Below are 18,974 nucleotides of genomic sequence, written 5' to 3' on the forward strand. Positions count from 1 at the left end.
GCAGGTGTAGTACTGGTGAGCCATTTACAGTGCTTGAAATCCAGTCACATGCATTATTATGTCATTCTGTGATATCATAGTTATTGTTATTGTTATTCATTTTTAAATACTTACTTTCCACCTGTTCAACTTTACAGGTATACATACACACTGTGTCCTTTTAATCAAGTAACACAGAAGAGTACAACAGGAACAGAGGTCTTGTTAGGGTAAGTCGCTGTCATTTTTTTTCATATCAGTCATGATGCGGTATTTGATTTATGTAATCGATGTACATTCTGGATGGACAGATTTTGTCAAATTCAATCTTGCTACAAAGCATCTGCCGTACAGTGGGTAAATGACAAATTCCATGGTGTCAGTGAGTCAGTGAGCCAGACAAACATTGGAACGTTCCCATCATTTGATGAACATATACTGGACATAAATAAACATCAAAGTTACAAGAGCGCCCATTTTCTAAGCAAGGACTAAATGCATTCCTTCAGGCAAGAGCTATTCTATTCCAAAGAAGTAAGATGGTGGTTTAGATCAGCCTTTCTTGTACTAATGCAAATATATTCTTAGTACTAAGGGTCTGTGTCTGTTCTATGTCCCCTTATGGAAACATATCGGTCATATATTATAGTTTCAAAGTTTTTTACGTCAAATACTGCTGTCAGTGTTTTAGAAGGGTTTGTAATCGTTGTGTTACCAAACTGAGGTCTATGCTAGGACCAGTGTCAGCATTTCAGTTATTCATGATAAATCATTCCCTCTACCCTTTAATCAATTGTGAACATATTGAGTTCTGTGTTTGTATAATAACCTTGCTGTGTGTTCCAAGGGAGTTTCTACAGATTTATTGAGAATTAAATGTTGATTGAATTGTATTCATATGCCATGTACCTTATTTCCATTATATTATTTATGGAGCCTTTTTTATGAATAGGCCTATTCAATTTTGACTGAATAGTGAATGAAGGTTTTCATTATTTTGATTGGTAAAAATCATTGTTCATTCAAGACAATTCACAGATTTTTGACCATCTTCATAATGAGATGCATTATTTTTGAAGCAAGCGGTACAATAATCAGTTCACTTAACTTGCTTTTCTGTCAAACAAAATAAAGCAATACTGCATTGTAATAACGCAAGCTGTCACAGTTAAAGCTGTAGAAAAACAAGCACAGCTTTAACTGTCCCCATTACTTCAGCTGCAGTGAAAGATCTTCATTTATCACAATATCATGGAATTGCTGAATTTAACATACTGATGCTGTATGTTACTGCAGGCCTGTGTATTATTTTATTTAAACGGCCTGAAAACACACAATAAACACATTTAATTAAAATAACTGAAAGTGGCACAAACACATTACAAATAATATAGGACATTTGGGCACATACCTTAGTCATACAAATGGAAATGTAATTTTCAATTTATGTCTGACTAACCTTGACCCTGACCAGAAATGAAGCCATATTGGAATGGCAGCGGCTGATGAAAAATCAGCTTCCTCAACATGGACGGTTCACTTTAATAGCCATTTTACAAAATCCTGTATCACTGTATGTATGTTCCTCTGTCAGGTTGTGTAAAGGCCAGCAATGCATATACAATACAATGCAATACATATGGAAATTATTGCCATGCTGTCAGGCTATTTATTCATTGTTGCTTCCCTAACAACTAGATTTAGTAGGTAGCTAGGTGTGGTATGATACCTGTTCTTTATTCATTCTTGTTCATTTAGGTAGGTTTCCAGATAAGCTGGAACTAGTCACACTTTCTTGCAAACGTGAGCCACTTATCTTCAGCTGGCTTGATGATTGTACAGCTTGTAGCCATAATTTTGACTCGGAGACGCGATCGGAAAGAATTCTGAGGTGCTGAATTGCAGACTACCGGTGGTTTTACCTCTTGGTGTTTCCTTCCACGCATGAATTCAGTTGCATCCGCTGCTGTAATGCGGTAAGGCATGCGCCGCTGCTTCATCCATCACTCCACGCATGCGCCCGGGCCTTATGCTGCGAGCGCAGCTAATGCTGAAGCTCGCCGCTGCGGGTAAAGGCGGAGGGACAACAGTCCTTCACATCTCTCCACCTGGGAGGGCTCTGCCCGAGTGGAAAAAAAACGCATCCATCAATATGGAAAGCAGCGTGATGAACACTATTGACCAGTGCAGGGGTGAGGTACATTTCCAGTCGTATTTCAGCCTGAACAAGCCACATCAGCATCCACACACCCCTCACACCTAAGGTTGCTTAGCCTTAAAAAGCTGCTGTGCCGTGACTTTCGCTTGTGTTTCCGTGTTTCCTGTATGGGTGGATGAAGCTGTAGAAAGGTGAAACCCAAAGCCCCTTAAATGGGGCGTAAGAGATGCGTAAGAGCGTCGTAAATGCAAATGTAACACTGATCTGAAAGTATAACTCCAGAACTATTTGTGTTCTTTAAAAGCTGAGGTATGTTGTTTTTCTCATCCTCACTTCTGGCAGACGTTTTAATTCTTCTTCACAGTCCCTGAGATCCGAGTTCCTAAATTACAGGATTATTCCCCTGCTGTCATTTCAGAAAATCCTATCTCCCTCTGCAGTCAGTCAACAGACAGTTTGTAATGTATAGTTAAATAAGTAATATTTCATTGGCACTGCATTTCTTTAAAAATATTGTTTTATTGTTTATTGTCCCCAGTAACTCTGCCCTCCTATCGGCCATCAATCATGTCAGTGCTTCTCAGTGTTGAAACAGAGGTTTAGAACTCTGCCAAAGAGAAGAAAAGACCCACACCAAACAGGCTGAATTTCTGGAGCCTGTTTTAACAATGTTTCAAAACAAAGGTTCGATAGTTTCCCTCAGCGTTAATATTATTTCCATCCTTGTGGAAAAGCCATTAATATTAATAGTTTTTGCTCAAACCTACCCAGGTTTCATACAACTGTCTTTTTCGTTGCCTCAGAGAAAAGAGGATAGGAAAAGAAAGTTCATTGAGCCCTGAGTTGTATTTGTCAGGAAGAAAATACCATTAGCCAATTAGTATTTTTAAGGGAATGAATGTGGGTAGTTAAGTGTTGCAGGTCAGTTTATTACGGATAATGCACTTATTTTAATTTGAAAGGAACTAATTAGAATTTGAAATATAAGAGCATCACTTTGCTACATGTTCCCCTTGGCTGTCACCTCCTACACTACCCACACACATACAGAGCAGGGAAACATTTCGCATCCTTTATATAGATAGGCGAGGGACAAACAGAAAAAAAAAAACTCTGGGCAATAGATGCCCCATCTCTAACCCTGATTTTGGCACGTGTCACAAACCACAGAAGGGAATAAAAAGCCCGGACCTCTTCTGCGTCTGCCGCCCGCTTTCGAGCAGGAGACATCGGTTTCAGCTGTGCGGCTGCTACCGCATCGCAGAATGAAGTCCCGTCACCTGTAAAGGCATGTACATGCCTCTGTTTTCAGCCGATATCTAACAGTCTGTCTGCCGTGAGATGGCTTCTGTTCTGAGGCCGTTGCACTGAGCCGGAGTGCCTCTCATGTGGAGGTGTACTGCTGACAGCAGCGCCCGCTGGCACAGTGAGGGTTTTAAATGGAGAGGGCCCTGTCGAGGAGCAGTGCATTCTCATTGACTGCTCTTACATGCAACAGTAACAGTAAGGCAAAAGACTTCAGCCTGGCCCTTTGAAAAGCCAACACAGCTAAGAGGCTATTTAATATTTAATCTGCCTCAAGCTGGTTAATGGAAACTAAATGGTCACTTTGGATCCTATGGAATATAACTCACAAAAAGTAATATAATTTGTGAGCAGACAAGCGGTGGAACATTTTGTGGTGTAGCCCACACATTTTACACAGTGCACAGGGAAAGCATGAATCATAGCCCAGCAGTGGGAATAAGTTCATTTTTTATCCAGACAGACCATCATTCACCCAGCGCGCCAGCCTCTTTCAGGGTATTGGTGGGCACTGATATTAATCTGTGTGTGAGACGTGTTCCTCTCCCCTGTGTGGGTGCAAAGAACAGAGATCTTTGATTTAAACGCTAGCATTTATCATACACATGCTTCAGTGTTGTGTACAAAAAATCATTAGTATGTATTTAAAGAGTAAAAAAAAAATTAAGTTTTTTTGTTTTGCTTTAGTCAAGCTTTGCTATTATGTCAATGTGTACCCCTATTTCCATCCATCTTAAGCTTCATAAAAAAAAAAAAGACAAGTAAAAACTCCTCAGAAAAGCATTATGCAAACCATCTGAAGCCTTAAGATCACTTGCTCAATTTTAAGTCAAAATTATTGTTTAATCAACAAAAGCTGTGGAATAGGCTTAAGGAGCATGCTGAAGGTCCTAGCAAATGCACACATCTGTAATACATATATACATTGAAAACCAGAAAATGAGATTGATGACCATCTCACTAGCGTTATTTATCTTAATACGCTACTTGTCCCATGACAGGTAGCTAGTTATGTCATTCTAAAACATAAACGTATGTAGATAACACTGTTGTGTCTGATGGAGACCTCCTGATCTTTCGAATTTGTTGCTCATTTGCAGACATACAACATATTTCAAAACAAGCTGTCAATGTTAAAGCTCCTAGCTAGCATTATTTAGTGAACTATTTTCCCATGTTAGCTCACTTTTTATGTTATATAGCTAAAATGTAAATGGACAGGGATAATGCTATTGTTTCTGATGGAGAAGGTTGATAACACTATTGCTTCTGATGAAGAAGGTAGCTGGCATGGGCTGTTTACTAGCTAACTAGAGAGGAGACATTAGCTACAGGTGCAGACACTGTTACCCTGGTCTTTAGAGTTTGTTCTTTACTTGGTAACTCACAACATATTTGGCTCTTAGCTGTCTTTACACTGCTGCTTATCTTTTCATGGAGATGTTTGTCTTCATTTTTTTCACTTTTAAACATGAGCAAAGTCTATATATAACAGTCTGCAAGTCTTTACCAAAGATGATCGACCAGTGCTGACCGACTATACCATGGGGGCACATTGACCAGCAATCTGGTGTGTATGTGTCCAGCTTAAGTAAGTTTATAACAACATGAAGTATGATCATAAGGACATGGCAAACCCTCCAAAATGCCATCAACTTGGATGGCCAAAAATGGCTTTTTCCCATATGGTGCTTAAAGTTTGTCTACTTTTCTCCCAGTGTTAGCTCTAAATACACTCTGCAAGTGGATGGAAATAAGTGATGTGGGGAATGCCTGCGCATTGTTTGAGCCATTACATACACAGTGTGTATACACCATTAAAATCATATAAAAAAAAAATATATATATATATATATGTAAAGTGTATCTCCTAGGAAGTACACCTGTTGTAGTACTGGTTTCTTATTTCAGCACAGCACCTTTGCAACTCATTTTTAGTTATGGGTACATTCAAAATGAAAACCACATTGGGATTGTATTGGGCTTGTATTTTCTGTAGAAATGCATCTTGGATAGTGTGCAAGCAGTGCTGTATTTCCATTCCTCTATTTCTAGTCCCACATATTTTTTTTTTTTTTTTGCATTGCTCAGCAAGGCCATATCGAGGGATGAAATGTAATAGAAGCGGTGACAATAATGTAAACAGTAATAATGATAACAAAGTAGGTGAAGGGCGTACGCGGCGAGTGACTCGCCTTCACGTGACAGAGAGAGTCCATCTTAATAACGCGGAGGTGCGACGGGGCTCGTGGCTCGGGTCGGACGTAAGTAAATGCACCTTGTTTAGGAATGAAATCAACACGCGGCCCACCGAGAGGTGTCCCTCGCAGCGGCGGCAGCCTTCTCCGGAGACCGCGGCAAAAACCACGGAGTCAACGAAACTATCTGTCCTCCTGATAAAGTGAGCTTCACAAAAAGCCCCAGCTAAGCAGTCACAAAGGAATTTTTTTTTTTTTTTTTTTTTTTTTTTTTACTTCCAGCGCAAAAGACTGTGATTGCATGAGCGAGCCCCCTTTAATAATGGGCTTATTTGGCTGCTTGTAAATGAAAATCCTCGCTGTGCAGAAACACACTGTTCCCCGTGTCTCAGCTTTGCCGGTTATATAATTTCGTTGCAGGCGGCTGGAATGAATGTGGCTCTCGGTGGAGCCGAGATTGCGGCGGTGTCGCTCTTGGTGAAAGCCAGTGCTGTACGGGTGGGTCTTTGAGTTTGCCTTTGTAATTGAAGTCCCCGTAAGCGTTTACAAGCAGTTAACTGGTTTTCAGTCATCCCTCCACAGTTCTTCCATCTTTTAGCCGCTCACAATAGTGACGCTTGAGCTCAAAGTATTCCCTGAGAATGCTGCTCTGCAATAATAACCTTTTGCCTTCAGCTATCTACAGTTTAAATATTAATGCATGTTATAACTGTCTTTGCTTATATAAGGTTACAATGCCCAAAAAGCATTGGCATGGCATGGTAACAGTAAGACACAATGTAACTGAGCTTACAGCTGTCTTCAAATGTAGGGTTCCTAGTCAGACAGAGATGCTGTTATTTACATGCACCTTTAGATTAGTAAAGGTCAATGTGTCACGGTGTCACCTGGTCACCAGGACTCTTGGGAAATCAGCTGACCACCAGCGCTGCCTAGTCCATGTCAGAGGTCAGGCTGCTGTATCCCCCTGTCTACAGCACTGTAGCACCAGCCATAGAAGGCTGGCCTAATCGCGTTCTTTAGATGCAGTGACATTGCTTTATGTGAATCAGAGACTACACCAAAGGCACACAAATGACCCATTCTGAGTGTGTCGCTAGGTGACCATGTGCGCGTTGCCAGTTTACAGATGACAGACAAGAATGAGTCTGCCAATCCTTTAACCTTGGGGGAAAAAAACAAAAAAAAACCTGCTGTCCTTGCCTCGCAATGTCCTACACCTCGGCCCCGGCGCTGAGAGAACCCGCGTCAGGAACAAAAATAAAAAAAAGGCAAATGCGAGAGGAAGCTTTTATTACAGGGACAGTGTTTTCATAGGCTTTGACAGAAGAAGCCATTGTTGAGATATGGCTTTCCTCACCTCCAGTCAGCTCTGACCGCTGTGCATGGTGTGCGGTGGGAGATACTGTACTGCGTCGGGCTGATTATAATATGCCGGCTCCCTGCGTGCTTCCTCAGAATAGCGCTGGAATTTGCCATTTGTACTCACGGATTTGCTCTTGTAGTCTTACAGAAGAGACTGTAAAGGCCTGTGTGGTGTCAACGCAAAGGAGAAATATGAATAAGGAGAAATACTCGCTTGGCAATGAAACTTTGTTTCAGGTCTCTGCAGGGTAGATATGTACAACATCTAATAAAATCTCCCAGGTGGCCTAGATGTGTAAAAAAATATCTGCAATGGACTAGATAAGCATCCCGTCTCTAAATGCACTGGGCTCCAGAAATCAGATTCTTCATTTTCTGCTGCTTAAGAAATCAGCAATGCACACAGAAACAGTGATATATTGCCAACCACCCATCACCTTCAAAAAATTAAAAAGGACATTTATATGAGGGAAGATGCGTCCAGTAACTGCTGTTGTTAATAGGTAAGGAAAATAATAAAGGCCGTTATTATGAAAGCAAAAGGCTGTTGCCATTCATGATTGCTTTTATTTTCCTCTGTAAGTTTGCACCACTTAGTATTCAAAGCCACAGGTTTCCCTTGAACTGCTTTATTGAATAATATATTTCAAAGTGGTAAAGTTATGTAGCCTAGCAACATCTCCAATGTGGTGAGCCACGGTGGGAGAGCTGCAATGAGTTCTGTAGCTTGGAACAAGTGACTGGGGTTGCTGTGTGTGCGGTGCACCCCGTGTGTGAGGATCATGCTGTGTGTGGAGCGAGCTGTGTGTGGAGCACCCACTATGTGTGGAGCGTGTTGTGTGTGGAACATACCCTCTGTGTGTGGAGTACACGCCCTGTGTGTGGGGTGTGGTCACTGTGCGAGGAGCTCACTGTGTGAGGAGCACATTGTGTTTGGAGCGTGCTCACTGTCTGAGGAGCACACTGTGTGAGGAGTGTGCTGTGTGTGGAGTGTGAACACCAGGGACCCAGTGCCTGAGTAGGTGAATAAATTCCTACACTGTTGAGTCCCAGTATTCAGAATGCCTGACAATCCATGCAGTCCTATTCACTTCCTTTAAGATAATTACCAGCTGATAGTGCATATTTGAGAAATATGGGGCTGCAGTTGCTATGAAATATTAATTGCCTGAAGCTATTATGGCCCTGTGAGTATGTGAACTTTGCTGATCCCATGATGAAAATTCATGAAAATAGGCATGAAACCTTATTGGTGCCCACAGTTATATGGAAATGTGCTTATTTGATCAATAATAGTTTATTCCACTCAAGACCCACAAAAAACCTGTGTGCCATTTTTAAATATTAATAGGATGAAAGTTCTGACAATAATTTGCTTTTCTTTTCCTTAAAGATTAATTACTGTTAATTTGCATAGTTACTCTTCAGCAATTGTGCGTGCACAGCCAGAGAGTAAATAGGCACTTATCACAGTGGTGCTGTGTATTGTGTATTGAGCATTGTGCTGGCACTCTATCACCACTGACCATCAACAAACAGTCTATTCATTCAAGTTATATGTTTACCATTCTTTAAACAGCAGGCTGTAGGGGCTTAAACATTTGTCTGCCTACTCAGAATGCTATAAAATGATGTGTGCTGGCCACAAAGAGCTCTGTCCTTTTGTTACAGTGAACAGGGTGATATCTAGGTTTAAACCGTCTTAAGAGAACATGAGTGTTTCCTTTTTGCATTTATGTAATTTGTGTGAATATGTACATCAGCATAGGAAAGCAGCACAGAATGGAATGCACATATAGTGGAGGGTGATGTCAGGATGCCAGTGTGAGATTAAATATTTCAAACTGTGGTGCATGAGTCTTCTTTACTACTTTTGAAAGGAGAATATTGGTTTCATTCCAAAGTGTAAAAGCAAGGCTACGTGACTGATGTGATAGTTGTGTGATTTTAAAAAGTTTAAGTAATGTGCAATTCTTATAATTGAGATAACTTTAAAAGGTGAAAACTGCACTAAATGTAATTAAGGGACTGTTATTGGCTTTCAAGGAAACATCCAGTTATAATGATTTGTGACAGTAGCTTAATATTAAAAGGTTTAGTGAAGTATTTCACCACCATTTTTCTATATATTTTCTGCTCTCATGCATTATCCAGCAATACCTGATTTTAGATTTCGTAGGAAACCTACTGCAAAAGGCTAAGAGCTAGAGGAATAAAGCCAGTAAATTTGATGTTGTACGTGACTGGCATATACAGCTTACTTGATGTTATCTAGTAAACCCTCTAGTAAGCTCATCCAGTAAACTGTCATTATATGAAGAAATATTTTTATCAATGTTGTGCATAACTGCCAGTGTCGTTATTTGCAGTGCTTTGAAGATAAATACAGTACCCTCCATATTTATTCATACCCCTGACTAAATGGTGTATGAAAAAAAAGATTATAAAAATACAATATCAAATATGGTCTAAAGTATTCATCCAAAACTATGAGTAACAGAGCACAAAATAAATATTCTGAGCTGATCATTTCAATCACCACACCTCATTCAAATGAAACATCCATATTTTGAACTCAAGAATCACCCACAGCAATTCTGCCTGGAGGAACAGACAGAGATCCCCTCAGAGGTGCCAGAACAGCATAAAACTCTGCAGGAAGCAGCTTGTAAGTGCCGCGCACGACAGAGAATGATTTACAGGGGTGTGCATAAGAGTTTTAGGAATAAAATCAAATGGGAATAATATTGCTTCGCTCTGTGCAATGACATTAACTAACAAAAAATGAAGCAAAAAAAAAAAAAAAAACTCGTTTGCACATTTGTTCTTTTATAGCATTTTTTGTTCCGTTTTAGTCAGGGATATGAATAAATATGTGGGGCACTGTATGATTTACATCACCAACCCCCACAATGGAGTCTATTTTTGTTCCATCTCTGGTTTTATTTCTTGTATCGACACATAAATATCAACTTTGCATTTTGGTTAAAGGTATTTTCTGTTTGATAGAGATTATTAGAATTGAATGATTAGTTGAGTGAAATATCCATAGAGTATCTATACAGTGTATGTAGTACACAGGATCAGTAAATAAGGCGCTTAGTAGCTTGACCAAGGAGGCTCCACAATTGTGTTGTTGGGCACTAATTAGGCCTAGTGCAACCTAAAATACTATGCAGCGGAGGTAAATATCACATAACCAGTGTAAATGCCTTGCAGAGAAAGCTTTGAGCAATGTTCTCATATTGTTAGCAATTTTGTTGTGTCCTTCCAATGACACCGACGCTAACCTACAACATACTGTATCTGACAGTTGCGTCCCACATCTATCGACCCATCTGCGCAAGAGGGTATACGCACTGTCTGGATATTTTTACACTAGAAGTGGTTAAACACTAAAATAGACTGCTGACTTGAATTGACCTTCAAAGTAACAGCACAGCATACAAAGAATATTTCTGCCAATGTATACTGAAGCCCGACAAGACAATGACTGTTGTGTGGGTGCAGTTCCAAGTGGCTCTTTTGTGCGGCGCTTCACGTTTTACTTGTTTACATTTAAAGTTTCTTAGATGGCATTTCCATAATGCATGAACATTGTTTTAATGTGTTTATATCAAAGCCAATCAGATTCATTATTGCTTTCCAATGTTTTTGAAAGGGTTTTATTTTTTCATTGAGCGGTAATGATTTAACCCACAGAGAGGCAACGCTGCACTGAAACAAGTGCATAATTATATATAAAGTGTCATACTTAATGGGCTCATTTTCAACTAGCCAAGGGCATTTTCTGAAGTACCATTAGAGAGGGCCTCTTACCTGAGAACACCGTGCTCAGTTAATGTTAAACACTGAAAAGTGCATTGCCCAGGTAGCGGAAGTAAGTGGGAGTTACAAATGGAATAATTCTGGTTTGGATGCAGTAAATGTACATTTTCAGATTGTGTTTTATGTTATATTACATACTGTGTAATTTTTAGAGCCCTCATGTGTGCCTGTCAAGGTACAGGATAATTGAGCTTGTATGTCTGAGCTGTCAAAGTGAATAGGGAATAGGAGATAGTAAAACCCCACCCCCTTCTCCAAAGAGTAACCATAGAAACATCTCGTCTCCGGAGCACCAAGTCTTGGTGAATCTGTAGACGAAATGGCACGCAAGTCGAGGAATATATCCTTTCTGACTCTAAGCTCCGGTGTGATACTACAGCAATACTATGCCCATAGTGCACTATTTAATGGAAACTATTGGACTTTACATTTGGACTTAACATTTCAGTCATTCAGTCTTTGCTTGTTCAAATATGTTGAAAAAGTCAACAATTTCCATGGGTTGTACTTTTTTTTCACATGACTGTGCATTCACACATACACAGATAGCAACCATTTGCAGTGGAATGAGCAGTAACCCAATGAAATATTAATTATGTTGCCATGCGTGGGAATCGGGGGCCAGTAATGATGTTGCACAGCTCACCTGAGAGTGCAGGCCTTTAATTGGTAACCTAACGGGAGTCATCCAAGCAGCTGGAGCTTGAACAAGCTGTTGAGTTGAACCTGATCTCACTGCATCAAATCAAGGTTAACCATGTGGGCCTTTCTGAACCTCAAAACCTGTGTCGTTGAACCTTTTGTTTGTACACTTATGCAAGATTGTAGGCTTTACTGCAATCATGCTCTCAAAGCACACCATATAACAACCCCACCAAGAGCAGGGAACAACAGTGTGTTGTCTCTGTGTCTAATGAATTATTTCTTCTCATAATTGTTCAGTGGACTTACATGAGCTTAAGTTATCTACTGTGCATATAATTTATAGTATATTTTCTGTTGCCATATCACAAATAGTTATTGTACTGTGCAAACTGAAGGAGAGCTTAATTTGACTAAATGAGTCCCTCTTTTTCATACAGCTTAAAAACTGTCGTATGCTGTCATCGAGTAGCAAATAATTCTGAGTGGAACACCATTTTTAAGTGCAGTAAACTGTTAGTAAAATGACTTATGCATAATTAAATGTTGCATATTTAAAAGAAGAGAAGTGATGTTAGCACTGTGTGGTACACTGCTTTTGCCATCTTTGGTGTGATACATCACAAAAATGTAGTATGGATATTACAGCAAGCAGATATGCCCCTGACCTTTATAAATTATTCATTATACAGTCTATGCCATTTTAACATTATGTATAGAATGTGAAAGCAGATGGCAACAAAGAATGGCTTTTATTGTGTATTGAAATCCCATTTAGTAAACATTTTTAGAAAGAAGATATTAGGTATTAACTTGAATATATGAGTAAAATGAGAGATAGTGTATAAAATATACCATATATATTTACATTATATTTTATATATAATTATATTTTTACATGTGTGTGCTTTAATTATTGAATTTTGAATAGAATGTGTAAAATTGCAAGAACATAATTGTTAGATTATTTTTCTTGTGGTTTTAAGTTTGCAGGTAAAGTCTTCAGTTTTTACAGTGTGTCTTTGCATTTTAATTCACCTTTTAACTACAGTGTGTTTCTAATCCAAGTAGAGTTGTCTGAATGATAATTGCTTTTGACAGCTTGATATGTGGCTATATCTGGGGCTAACTCATTCTCAGTGCTATATGGGATTAGCGTGGATTTTCTGGGTTTATCGCCAGAAGCACACGGATTAGCAGCGTGATGAAGTAAAACTGAATTACTGGCTACCACATATTTTAAAAATAAGAAGTGCTTATATCAGCTCAAGCCATTATCATCATAACATAATGCTAATCAGCTTTTTAGAAAGCTAATTATTCTTAATATGGATTAGATTTAAACATTAATTAAACAATGTGGATATTCGGAGCTCAGTTCTTGAAAATATTAGCAAAATCATTTCTTCTGACTACACAATGTGCCTCTTGAGCAAGATAATTGAAAGTTAGTGAAAACTATGGAAAACCTCTCTCTCTTTCTAATCGATCATAGATCTACACATTAAAGATTCAGCTCATGCAAGCGATGTAGACACTTGGACTGATAAAACAAATAAGGTTTCTCATGCTAGATAAATGTAATGAGGTCGTGAATTGAAACGCTCTTTAGGAGTTGGTAAGGTTTTAAGAGGACAGGAAGAACTGGGTCTCAGCTTGGCTTGATTTTTTGCACACTAACACATTTATTTTAGTGGCCACTTAAAGTGCAAAAGTACGTCTCGTTGTAAGTATGAAGAATAAGAAAAATAATGAAATAATAATTACAGGTTTACAGATACATATTAAGCATGACAAATGTAGATTTTTTGTGGACTTTTAAGATAATTTCTCCTGCTTCTCTGTCATACTTGATGAAATGAAAGCATAATATTACATAATCTATTATTATTATTATTATTATTATTATTAATACTAGTATTAGTAGTATTGGTGTTATTATTACTCAGACACTGTGTTCTCAAGGATAGGAGGCTCTGTTCTACTAATAGATAGAATGCCAAATAATGCAAGCCTTTGCTGTACGATATGCTGCTGACCTCAGAACTCCTAGATGAGAGTCACTGTTCTGCACCATAAACAAACATGGAAGCTATGCCCAACATACCATAATGTTTGGTTTAAAAAAATACCCTTTGAAATGCAAGCACATCCATTTAGGCATTTAGGTGACATAGGTAATGGATTCCCCCTAGCTGTGCATTGCAGGGTTTGCCTCTTAATTCTGTATCTGCAGTTCTTGTTGTAGTTTATGGAACTATAAGCAACACATGTAGAGGTTGTGGCATCTGGCTGATGGGCACAGTATAGACAGTATAAGAATGTGTCAGTGTGTACTCCCAGAGTGTTCTAGAACTTGCAACCTTTTTGTCCTTGTGGAAGAAGAACAATTTCAAAATCCAGGAAAACAATTTTTGTTCTCCATCAAATGAAAATCTATTTACACACTGCTGTAATTAAATTTTGCCATTATCCATTTGATTTTTTTTTTTTTTCAGCAGAATGGGATGTTTTGGAAATTAGCTGCATGCAATTGCCTTTTTGAAATGCCAGTCTTAACAATAAGTGATCTGCATGCAAATGTTTTCACCTTCCTTTCCATTAAACTTGCATTAGAATGTGACAACATGCTGTGAATGAGAGAATCAGCAGAGATCACTCAGCCATGTACAGCAGCACGTTTTTTAAACACCCCTGCATGCTTCTGGCAATGAGTGAGAGCTGAGTGGCTCTACATAACAGCACATCTCAGAGGCGTGATTTGTGGTGTCCCAGCACTCTAAAAAAATATTTGCTACATATACTTTGGAAAATCATGAAATGGACCAGTGGTTTTACATTTTAATATTTATCCAAGGAACAAAGTGATTTACAGTTAACAGAACACTTCTGTTACTAACAGACACAAATGCATTCTTGACTGCTTTACTCTAAATGTTTTTGTTCATTTTTTTTACTGCCCAAATAAGAGTTCAAATATGAGTTCCCCTTTGCAATTTGTCTGCTAATATATCACTTGGATATACATAATACTGAATCATGAATGTGAAAGGCAGTCATAAATCAAACAGGGAACACAGAGTAACACAGTCTCTACACAAGTGTTACGTATTTACAGGGAAAAGTGAACGACTAATGAAACGATGAACACAATCTGTCGATACAGTTTTAGCGTGTGGCTCTAAGTTCAGATCTCTGGAGCTCAGTGGCCGTCTCGGTGCTAGCGGTGGCCTAATTGAGAGTAGCTGCTGGCGCCTCATGGGGCACAGGCAGCACAGAGGTGAGAATGCCAGTCTGACAGGGGAGAGGCGAGCTGGTAGCAGGAGCCATCTCTCTCACTTCCTCTGCCGTGCGTTAAGCCTTGACAGCAATCCATTTGAAGGTTCCCGGCACTAACAGAGTGCTAAAAGCTAATCAAACAGAGTGGAAAAAAAGATGAGCAGCTCTTTCTTCCACTTGTATAAGCAATTCACCTCCCAATGACCCGCTCAACCCGACTTAAATAAGCAACGTGCGGCACGGGTCTCTTAAAGATGACCTGTTCGCCGTCTATAAGACAGGACCTTTCTGCGGAGGGGCTATTGCATTGAATGGTGGAATATCACATTTTAGAAGTGGCTTTTTCACACGAGATGACGTAACGAAGTGATGAATGACATTGAATCAGCTGTACTCTTTTAGGCTTAAATGTGCATGTTGTAGGTCACATTTTTTTGTATTGTGATTCTTAGCTTAGTCTGTATCTCATGTATTTAGATCACATGTAAATTAACTTACCAACATTCAGGTTCAGACCCTCATTTATGAGAAGATGTGAAAGTGATAATTAAAGTAGTTGTGCATCAGCTTGACTGGCTTACATTAACTAATGTCCATAATATAAGTTTTGAACAAGCATTTTTAAAGAATCTGCAGTGTTTCTGTTCGGTTTTAAGATTTAATTAGTTTTTTTTTGTTTGAGGTACTATATCAGTATAGTCATACTCATGCCATGCCTCTGCATTTGCCAGAATTAGTCCTCCATGACTTTCTGTGTGCTTTCTAAGTTAACTGGAATTGTCCTGCAACTGTATACTGATACTATCCAAGAAAAAAAATGTTTCACTTCTGTCTCTAAGAAGTTTTTCTTTTTTTTCCCCAACAAAACATCAGTTGCTGAGGAAGGAACCACTGAGCTAGTTTTTGCTTGTCTTTCAGAAAGTGGCAGTCATGGGCAGGTCCAACAGACAACCACTACAGCAAAATGAAGTTTGACAGAGGAGAACCCTGTTGGCAGGGCCCAACCAGGTCAACTATGGTGAGCAAAATTACCCATCAGCCAGTGTCCGCTTGGACAGATGGATAATTCATAGGGGACCAGTATTTTTGCAGTAGTTTTGAAATCGAGTACAGTAATGTAAGGGGTTGAGATACATCAGTGGTGACTGAATTATGCACGTGTAACACATAGCCGTCAAATGCAGGAGGGAAGTGTACCTCCTCTCCCTTTTCTCACTCCTCATTGAGTTTATGGTAATGTCTGCCTCTGCTTCATTCAGTCAGTCGGGGATTCACACTTCTCTTCTCACAAGGTTCTGTTTAAGTCATGAGGTTCATTTTTGTGTGGAATTTGTTCAATTAAATAATGTAACACATTTAATCATCTCATTTTTAGCAACCCCTTCAAATGGATTACAGTAAACGCAATCTAAAAATCTACATACTCTTCCATCTCGACGCTTTGAAAAAACCTAAATTGAATTCCTTTGATTCTTTTCTCTTTTTTTTCCAGTAAAGTACTGACGGCATAAATGAAGTCTGTATGGAAGTCATCCCTCATTATATTTGAAATAGCTAACCCAGCTCTCTCTTTTAATGGGGAAAGGGACTCCTCTTCTCTTTAATGAGAAAGTGGTAATGAAAGGAGACTAAAATATCAGCAGCATTGTTTCAGAGCCGGATATTAATCTGATTTTGAAGGAAGAACCACAAAGTCATACCAATACAGGCATCCTGGAACATCCTGTGAATTTGATTTCCATGCTGCTAAAAATATATTTGACTATTGTTAAGTCCATGGATATAGTAATGATGATAATGTGCATTTACTGTACATTAGTCTCCCAAAACAGTCCCATGCAAATGATTTCATTTTATTTTTTTCTGTTGAATGCTGGCGGGTTAAAACATTAAAATTTGTCTTTTGTTACTTGTCAGAAGTAACAGATTTTAAAAGACAAGACTACTGCATTTTGTAGCAACAGACTCAAAATTGATGGCATGTTCAGTAGTTTGGCTGTTGTCTGGCAAAACTCAGATAATAACACTCAATAATTAGTAGTCTGTGAAAAGGAGTTACCAGCAGGTGCCGTACAACAGACTGACCACCAGTGGGGTTAAATTGGATAAAATTCACAGGGGTTCTCAAAAGACTACAGATACCTTACAGTGTAGCCCGTGAATGTGTTGTTTATGATATTTCTCAGCTCCAAAAAGAATGCTTCCCTTGTCTTTTTTGACACTGTAAATCCGTGCAGTAAAATTTGTAGTTGGCATGAAGTTATCACAGTAATACCACAGCAAATCTCATGGACTCTAAAGTTCTCACCAGGTAGCTTTGTTCCTAGGATGAACTGTCAGCAGAGGAGAGCCTGATGAGAGGGTTACTATGGAAACTGCAGGAGAAGTAAAAGTGAACTTTTTTTTTTTTTTAAGCAGGGGGCATCAAAAAGTCACCCATTAAAGCACTATGGCAGTAATCATATCCTATACTCCCCTTGAACAAACCATCAGCCAAATGGTTATGACAGGATGTGAATGGTGTCCCTGTGTCAGCATATCAAACAGAAATGGTCATATAAAACTGTGACAGAATGATTATCATTTTTTAAAAAATCACATTTAATAGTATTGCAATTGCGCTGGAAACATTAGAAACAAAGATTTTGACTGTTGTTTAAGGAAAAACGCTATGTGACGTTATATTTTGAGACCATGACGATAGAGTTGATCAATGGATGACAAATATTTACAAAATTTTAGCAATTAATCTTTAGATAGTGGAATTTTCTTTCTTTGTTTTTTGGGTTAATCTACTGCTTCACTTAGTAAAATAAGGGGGAAAAATTTCAGCCTTATTAGCACCAAACAAGCATTTTAACATCTTTTTTAAATAACCACAAAGTGTCAAAGAATGTGTTCATTCAGAGTGTCTAACAATGTAAGATTCTGCGGTGAGTGCCGAAAATGGGAATCATATTCATAAGTTCTTTCCCAAAGGGTTTTAAAAGGACAGTCTGAGAAGCAGGGCATCACAAGTGACCTACACTGACCAAGTTTTTTTTTTTTTTTTTTCCCTGGCCATCTTCCATTTTTCTAGGTCACATTGATGTGCGGGACAGAGACAGCTCTGAGATCAGTTAAAGAACCAAGTAAATGCCAGTATATTATGGAGCTTCAGACTCCCGTCGCTTGTCAACAACTACAAAGGAAGTGGAGAGTGCACAGTGAACTGTGACTGTAGGCAAGCTTCATCCACTATCGCCGGTGACAGTTACAGCTTGGGACACGTCAGCCCAGCCTCACAAGCATTTTGAATTCGTCAAGCAATAACCTTCCAACCACCCACCCCCATTATTATGTCATCCTAATTGTCTGTCCAATTTCCAGAATTCTGTTACTGTTATTTTTTTTTCTATGGTATTCAATTCAAGACATAAAGGATTAGCAGCTGTCTCACATTACGTATTGGCCTTTTATTGTGTAGTATTTCATAAGAAGATATAAACTGGACACTTTCCCTTGGACGGCTTAGTTATATTTAGTTTATTTCTCCTGTTGTGCTAGGGAATAAACCTATTGCATAAAATATAGCAATATTTGATACAGTGAGACAGCTTATTTTGACAGTGTAGTGTTGTTTGGAATACAGTGTGTCAGGTGGAGGTGCTATACTTTAACCTCTGCTGAAAGCCAGTACCCTTACACTTTTCAGAATGTTGAGATATGAGTTTTCTGCTTTCTATTGCTGTAGAAGAATGGGAAGGTATTGCTAATGCTATTTTAAGAAGCACCAAAGAAAATGCCATATGACTAACCTGTAATCCCACCCTCCAAACGATAACCAAACCCCAGAAAATGCACAGACACATGCGCCAGGTCTTTTGATTGCATACTACTTCTAACAGGGCATCTAATGTGCTGTGAAATATTTTATGAACTTTTTTTATATAGGGTGTTAGCTGAATCATTTCACCTCTTCTGTGTATCTCCTGGAGACCAAAGTGTTGAATTATTTTTTTTTTCTGTCAAAGAGACACAATTTGATATTTTTAATATGCTGAAATAGGTTTCTGTATGTAATGGAAATATATTCAGAGATATAACACCGGTGACATTCAGTGCAAGGATTTGATGTATCCAGTTTTCGAATGTGATAGTATTGTCATATGGCCAAATTGGTGTCTGTTCATTGATTGCGATTTAACCCCTTTTCATGTTTCCCTGGCAAGTTAAAAATT

At 38.8% G+C, this 18,974-nt stretch overlaps 1 protein-coding gene across 2 annotated transcripts in view; it reads left to right on the forward strand.

Annotated features, from left to right (window-relative positions):
• The window catches only part of LOC118793673 (glucosidase 2 subunit beta-like), a 111,490-nt gene extending 93,246 nt beyond the window's left edge, over window positions 1-18,244 (forward strand). Inside the window, exons 13-15 of one of the 2 annotated variants that reach the window (XM_036551903.1) lie at window positions 138-209; window positions 15,673-15,772; window positions 17,834-18,244. In XM_036551903.1, coding sequence (XP_036407796.1) covers window positions 138-209; window positions 15,673-15,772; window positions 17,834-17,971 — 310 coding nt within the window. In that variant the 3' untranslated portion in view covers window positions 17,972-18,244. The remainder of the gene's footprint in view (window positions 1-137; window positions 210-15,672; window positions 15,773-17,833) is intronic. The other variant, XM_036551904.1, reaches the window with a different exon arrangement.
• The last annotated feature ends 730 nt before the right edge of the window (window positions 18,245-18,974 follow it).

The sequence above is a fragment of the Megalops cyprinoides genome, chromosome 18 (genome assembly GCF_013368585.1).
Source record: "Megalops cyprinoides isolate fMegCyp1 chromosome 18, fMegCyp1.pri, whole genome shotgun sequence".
Taxonomy (NCBI): domain Eukaryota; kingdom Metazoa; phylum Chordata; class Actinopteri; order Elopiformes; family Megalopidae; genus Megalops; species Megalops cyprinoides.